The following is a 7,141-nucleotide window of genomic DNA, read 5'->3' on the forward strand; positions in this document are numbered from 1 at the left end:
AAATGCTAGGGCTTCAGTTCATTCTCTCCTATTCTTTCTCAACCCCACTCTTTAGTTGCTTCATCTTCATTCTTCATAGACCTTACTAGTTACTCCTAGCGTAAGCCTTTAGTATACTATATGTGAATTCTTCTCTTTTTTGCTTAACTCCAGTGAATTGTCTTTTCTTTTTTGCTTAACTCTAGATTGAGTTATCTTATCGGGTAAATCGATACCCGAATCGATAATGATCGATAACCGATTAACTGATACCCGATAACCGATATCTTATTGGTTCGGTTATCTGTTTATAAAATTTATAAACCGATAACCGATATGCTAAACCGATAATATTCATAACCAAACCGAACCGACTGATGCCCACCCCTAGTTTCTAGAGAGTAGAGACATTCTATTTCATAAATTATGTGAAATCAATAGCACCTTAGAATCCAAGTCTCCGAAAATGAGTGGACCAACCATAATTAGTTGCTTAGGGCGTCCCCTATCACACTCAACTGGCGCTCATTCTCCTATTTTTGGACAATGAGACACCAAATAATGCGAACATGCAATCAAGCAGATAAAGAATAATAAAGCATTGTTATCATTACATGCTGTGCGCCAACCATAAGACTTGTCAAATAATCCAAGATTGGTTGGTACCAAATCAATAAGATGGCCATCATGTCTGTACGTACAGCTGTTGCACTGTATTTATACCATTACTACTTCTCCTTGGTTTACTAAGCATTTAAGTTCAGGAATTCATCTTTAAAAACCAGTACCTGTTAAGCTTTCTTTGCAAGTGTAGACAAAATCAATTTAATTTGTGACCAACATGGAGGCTCTACGAAAATCTTTGTTGATTTTTGCTATTATTATGACGGTAATGATCCAGAATAAAGCAATGGCAGCACAACACGTTGTTGGGGGAAGCCAAGGATGGGATGAATCCACTGATTTCAATGCTTGGGCGTCTGGTGAGACATTCAAAGTTGGAGATACACTAGGTTTGTTCATTGCTCTTTTCTTGTTCATACATACCAAAAATAAGGATAATAGCACTTTCGGTCTCTCAGTTATTGATAAAATTTTGATTTTGATCTTTGCGATATATGTCTAAGCACATTCAACCTTTAATTAAAATATCCATCTTTTATCCTTTATGTAGACAGTATGTTACATCTATACTACATATAGGACTATATTACCTTCAAATATGGAGTAACAATGCAAATTTAACGTACACGTGAGTAACTAAATGGTACATGGTTAAGAATTTATAAAATTTGTGAAGATTCACGAGCAGAGTGATCAGACATACATATTTCAATTAATTGAAGTTTAGATATATTTAGTCAGATATCATAACGTCCAATCATCAATGCGCTGAAGCTCCAATTTTTCAATATATTTTGCAGTATTTAGGTACAATCCAGGTCTTCACAGCGTTGTCGAAGTTGAGGGTGAAAGTGCATACAAGAGCTGTGATACAAGCAGTTCAGTGAACTCAATGAGTGCGGGTAACGATGTTGTTAAACTAAACAAGCCAGGGACTAGATATTTTGCTTGTGGAACAGCAGGTCACTGTGACCAAGGAATGAAGCTTAAGATCACAACTGTTACTGGAAATGCACCTTCTAATCAGGCTGCTACTTCTTCGAACCCTAGTTCTTCTTCTGCGGCTGATTCGCGTCGTTTTTCTACTGCGTTCTTCACTTTGATAGCAGCAATATTTACTATACAAATGGCTCTAGTCTTCCAGTTATAAGATAAACTTTTGCTTTATTTGGTTCTATGTTTTGCACTTGATGAGGCGGAGTATATAGCTGGTATTTATAGGGAGTGGAGCACTATGTTAATTTTGTCTATAAGTTGTTTATGTGATGTATTGTGATTCTGTTACGTACTTCAAATTTTGTAAGGAGATCAAATAATGACAGCCATTTGTTTTTTGTTGTTTCACATTATTTTTGCTTTTCTTAGTGAAATCATTCTCCTGTGTTGGTTACCCTGAATTGTTGTAAATGTATTGTTTGTATGAGCTAACAATTTAGTTCTATCAAGTTCAAATTAGATGAATGAGATGCTTTCAATTCCTTGTAGTCACTTAGATGAGCGGGTCTCTCATATCCAATAACAAAAATAAAAGAATTTTACACTGTCTAGTCAACTAAATGAGAAAATTATCTATAAGAATATGATTATTACTAGAAAATAAGATAATCTTACATACTATAACAAGTTAAAATGCACAAGTTTACATTAACATTGCATAAAAGTGAAATTCATATTATTTTTGTGTTGCTATGCAAATTGGCATATTGGTTGATTAATGGCATGACATGGGCGTATTTTGAACGGATGGACGAGGGAGTTTAATAAACATCCCAAAGGAGAAACCCAATCTGCAAACCTATTGGGTAAATAAGTCAAAATAGCGTGGCATAGCCACTTTTACGGGTGGCTATCGAAAAATAGCCACCGTCCGTGACATCATTGATTTCTAGCCATTTTAACTTAAAATAGAATGTAAAATGATATTATTGCCCCTGCACGCTTTAACATACTCTTTAGTAACTTTTTAATCTTTGTTTGCACAGCAGCGCGTGCGACTTTCGTCAGAGCACTTTTTTTCGAATCCTTGATCGTTTTAGCTCTAATTTTCTTCAAAATTCTCTGGGTGAGTTTTGTTTTTACAATAATGTGTTTGATTCACGTTCTTATTGTTGCTTCGTTATGTTTAAGTTTGATTTACCGTACCGTTAGGGTTTAAATAATTATTTTTTGTGTTCATTATTTTGTTTTGTTTCTAATAATTTTATCACTTTGTTCTAGCATATATTATTTTGTTTTGTTTCAATCCAGTATAATATATAGGATATCACCTATGTGTAATTTTTTTTCCATTATATTATACTGGAGGAGTTGAGTCTGGTCTAGCATATAGTTGAGTTTTGTTTCAATCCAGTATAATATACGGGACATCACATGTGTGTAATCTTTTTTTTCATTATATTATACTGGAGGTGTTGAGTTTGGGATAGCATATAGTTGAGTTTTGTTTCAATCCAGTATAATATGCAGGACATCACATGTGTGTAATCTTTTTCTCCAGTATATTATACTGGACGAGTTGAGTTTGGTCTAGCATATAGTTGAGTTTTGTTTCAATCCAGTATAATATACAGGATATCACCTGTTTGTAATCTTTTTTTCCATTATATTATACTGGAGGAGTTGAATTTGGTCTAGCATATAATTGAGTTTTAATATACAGGACATCACCTGTGTGTAATCTTTTTTTCCATTATATTATACTGGAGGAGTTGAGTTTGGGATAGCATACAGTTGAGTTGTTTCAATCCAGTATAATATACAGGACATCACCTGTGTGTAATCTTTTTTTCGATTATATTATACTGGAGGAGTTGAGTTTGGGCTAGCATATAGTTGAGTTTTGTTTCAATCCAGTATAATATACAGGACATCACGTGTGTGTAATCTTTTTTTTCATTATATTATACTGGAGGATTTGAGTTTGGGATAGCATATAGTGGAGTTTTGTTTCAATCCAGTATAATATACAGGATATCACCTGTTTGTAATCTTTTTTTCCATTATATTATACTGGAGGAGTTGAGTTTGGTCTAGCATATAATTGAGTTTTAATATACAGGACATCACCTGTGTGTAATCTTTTTTTCCATTATATTATACTGGAGGAGTTGAGTTTGGGATAGCATATAGTTGAGTTGTTTCAATCCAGTATAATATACAGGACATCACCTGTGTGTAATCTTTTTTTCGATTATATTATACTGGAGGAGTTGAGTTTGGGCTAGCATATAGTTGAGTTTTGTTTCAATCCAGTATAATATATAGGATATTTTTGTTTCAATCCAGTATAATATACGGGACATCACATGTGTGTAATCTTTTTCTCCAGTATATTATACTGGACAAGTTGAGTTTGGGCTAGCATATAGTTGAGTTGTTTCAATCCAGTATAATATACAGGACATCACCTGTGTGTAATCTTTTTTTCGATTATATTATACTGGAGGAGTTGAGTTTGGTCTAGCATATAATTGAGTTTTAATATACAGGACATCACCTGTGTGTAATCTTTTTTTCCATTATATTATACTGGACGAGTTGAGTTTGGTCTAGCATATAGTTGAGTTTTGTTTCAATCCAGTATAATATACAGGACATCACCTGTGTGTAATCTTTTTTTCCAGTATATTATACTGGACAAGTTGAATTTGGTCTAGCATATAGTTGAGTTTTGTTTCAATCCAGTATAATATACAGGACACCACCTGTGTTTAATATTTTTCTCCAGTATATTATACTGGACGAGTTCTGTTTAGGATAGATTATTATAGGGGGACATCTATCATATGAATGTTTGGCTTCCAGTATGTTATACTGAATGAATATTATAATATAGACAAGTATTTTTTAAGTCCAGTATATTTTACAGAGTTTCTCCTGTGTGTAAGCTTTTTTCTCCAGTATATTATACCGCATGATTATTATGCTGTTTTTCGATTTTCATATCTTGTATTTTAGTCTGATCCAGTATATTATGCTGGAAGACTGCAATCTATAGACTGTTCTTCTGTTCATTTTAGTGAATGATTTATTTTGATAATTTATTTCTCATATATATACTGGGATTCTGATTGTGTTTATTATCTTATTTGTAATATGTTTTTTTGATGATTTTATAGAAATGGAATCATCAAGTTATATATTGAAGTTACATATTTCTAAAATGTTGAATTTTTGATCTTAAAATTACATGAAATGTTGCTTATCTGTGTTATATTTTGATTTTAGGAGGGAGATCGATTTTATGATCTTAAGAAGTGGTTTGCTGCTGATTGTTATTGGAAAGGCGATCGAAAATTTAAGAAAACAATTTCAGAGTTTTTGTGTGGAACTCAAATGGAACAGTTAAAGAATGGTGTGTTTGGGAAATTTTTAGAGTTGGATGACGTGGGTCACTCTGGGAAGTTGACTCATTGTATGTTGCTTTCTCAAGTTTTTTACAAGGATAAAAGCAAAATGGTTTTTAGAGTTTTTGATAACGACGTAGCTTTTACAGAAGATGATTTCCATTCTATAACCGGATTGAAGATTGAGGCATCTGATTATAGTTTTGTTGATGATAGAGATAACCGTTTGAAGAAACGGTATTTCTCTGATGTGCCAAAAGGTTTGAAGGTAGAACATTTGTATAAATTTATCACAAAGCGTTCTCGACTCCGTGATGGTGCAACAGATGATATATGTGATGATGTCGAGGTCTGTGATGAAGATGCTGTAAAGCTTGCTGAGATATACATATTAGAAACTATTCTTTTGGGTAAAGACATTAAAAGAAATATAAGTGAACGTAATATGAAAATCATATACGATCCAGAACTTTGTTCTTCTTTTCCATGGGGGAGTTACTGCTTTCAAGAACTTATTGACAATTTGTCTCATCTTCTGAAAGCAGAATCTGTGAAAGACAAACCTATTGGTAGGATCGCATCTTATACGTCACTTGGATTCCCCTTCTTGTTTAATGTATGAATTATGGAAGTGTTCAATGATTTCCGTCAATATTCAATATATGAGGATCGGGGGCCAATAAGAATGTTGTCTTACTCAAGCATTGGATGTCCAAAATATGACTCACTTTGCGATGATTTCTTTAAGAAAACAATTGTAAGTTAATCGTATGTGAATTTTTAATTTATACTTGTGCTCATATATTTTGTTTTTATCTAACTATTTATATTTCTATTTAATTAATAGAAATATAAGCTTTTCAAGGTGAATCAATCATATCTTCTCCAATCTTCATCAAAAGATAATGTTAGCGACATTGTCTATGTAAGTAGTTGTTTCTTCTATTTTATTTAGTCTTGCATTTCATTAGGTAGACTAGTGTGTGTCTTTGTTGTCCGGTATGTTATACAGGAATGAGTTTTCATTCCTTCTGATTCATGTCATCTAGTATAATTTACAGGTAATCTAGTGTGTGTTACCTTGTCCTCCTGTATGTTATACTTGGTCAGTTTTCATTTCTTCTGGTTCATGTCATCCAGTATAATTTACAGGTAGTCTAGTGTGTGTTACCTTGTGAATAATTATTTGTCTTTTTGTTTTATAATATACCCTTTGATTATTTTAGTTCTTTATATCATAGTATTTTTTTCTGGAGTTTTACACCTTTAAATTCATTTCATTCAGTATATTATACTGGAAGACTGCCAGATGTAGGCTGTTTTGTCCACTATAATATACTGGATAAGTCTAATATTTTATTTCATTATGTTTTTTGGTTCTAATAATTTACTCTACAAAATTATATTCTACTCTTTATTGAATTATTTTTACACTTCGATAAGAATGTTTAACCGTTATGATTCTCTAATTCTTACCATTTTTCTTTTCTTTTCAGAGGGTATCTGACAAAGTTGAAGTTGAAGAGATTGTACGTGAGGAATAATAATAAATTCTAAAATAGAGATAAACAAATTAAAGATAATCGAATAAAAGTTGAACGGAGTATGTTAGAGAGCGCTGTTAAAAGGTAATTAAATCTAGTTTGCAATTTATTTTTTCTATGATTTTTTTCTGATAATAAATATATATCATTAATGCAGGAAATCAATGCAAGCTTGATGTTGTTTGTATAGTTTATAAATTTAAAGAAATCATGATTGAAAGCAATGAAAACATGAGGAAGCAGATGTGAAGGCAATCCAAAAGCACGTAGGCAGATGAAAGTAACTGAGATTGAAACAATGAGGAAAGCATGAATAGCAATGAGTGAATGATGAAGTACATGAAAGGCATGTAGAGAAAGCAGTCAGAAAAATCAATGACCACAGAAATTATTTCTGATGGAGAGAATTATGATGGACGATACTAATTATTGTGATAGAGATTTTTTCAAATTTGTCGGGAGACAAACAGAATGAAAAAGAGGAAGATGGTAGTTATGGGAAAAGATGAACTGGCAATAAGGAGTTTGAGTATGTAGACCTTCTATTTCAATGGCACCAAATAAGGAGATGACATGAAGGGTCGAGCCACATGTTGATTTCAATACCATTAGCTATGGATAGTTGACTCAGTTCATCCAGCACAAGTT

The 7,141-nt window shown here is 32.7% G+C and overlaps 1 protein-coding gene across 1 annotated transcript; it reads left to right on the forward strand.

Annotated features, from left to right (window-relative positions):
- Positions 1-723: 723 nt before the first annotated feature.
- LOC109237947 (basic blue protein) lies at positions 724-2,000 on the forward strand. Its single transcript, XM_019404343.1, has 2 exons — positions 724-992; positions 1,404-2,000. The coding sequence occupies exons 1-2, from the start codon at positions 821-823 to the stop codon at positions 1,751-1,753; spliced, it is 522 nt and encodes a 173-aa protein (XP_019259888.1). The 5' UTR covers positions 724-820; the 3' UTR covers positions 1,754-2,000.
- Positions 2,001-7,141: the final 5,141 nt, after the last annotated feature.

Source organism: Nicotiana attenuata, unplaced genomic scaffold (genome assembly GCF_001879085.1).
Source record: "Nicotiana attenuata strain UT unplaced genomic scaffold, NIATTr2, whole genome shotgun sequence".
NCBI lineage: Eukaryota > Viridiplantae > Streptophyta > Magnoliopsida > Solanales > Solanaceae > Nicotiana > Nicotiana attenuata.

Bases quoted from the DNA above. Each gene is read 5' to 3' on its own strand.
- LOC109237947 (XM_019404343.1), top strand. From the start codon at position 821: ATGGAGGCTCTACGAAAATCTTTGTTGATTTTTGCTATTATTATGACG. The intron at 993-1,403 runs GTTTGTTCATTG...TATATTTTGCAG, and splicing joins CAAAGTTGGAGATACACTAG to TATTTAGGTACAATCCAGGT.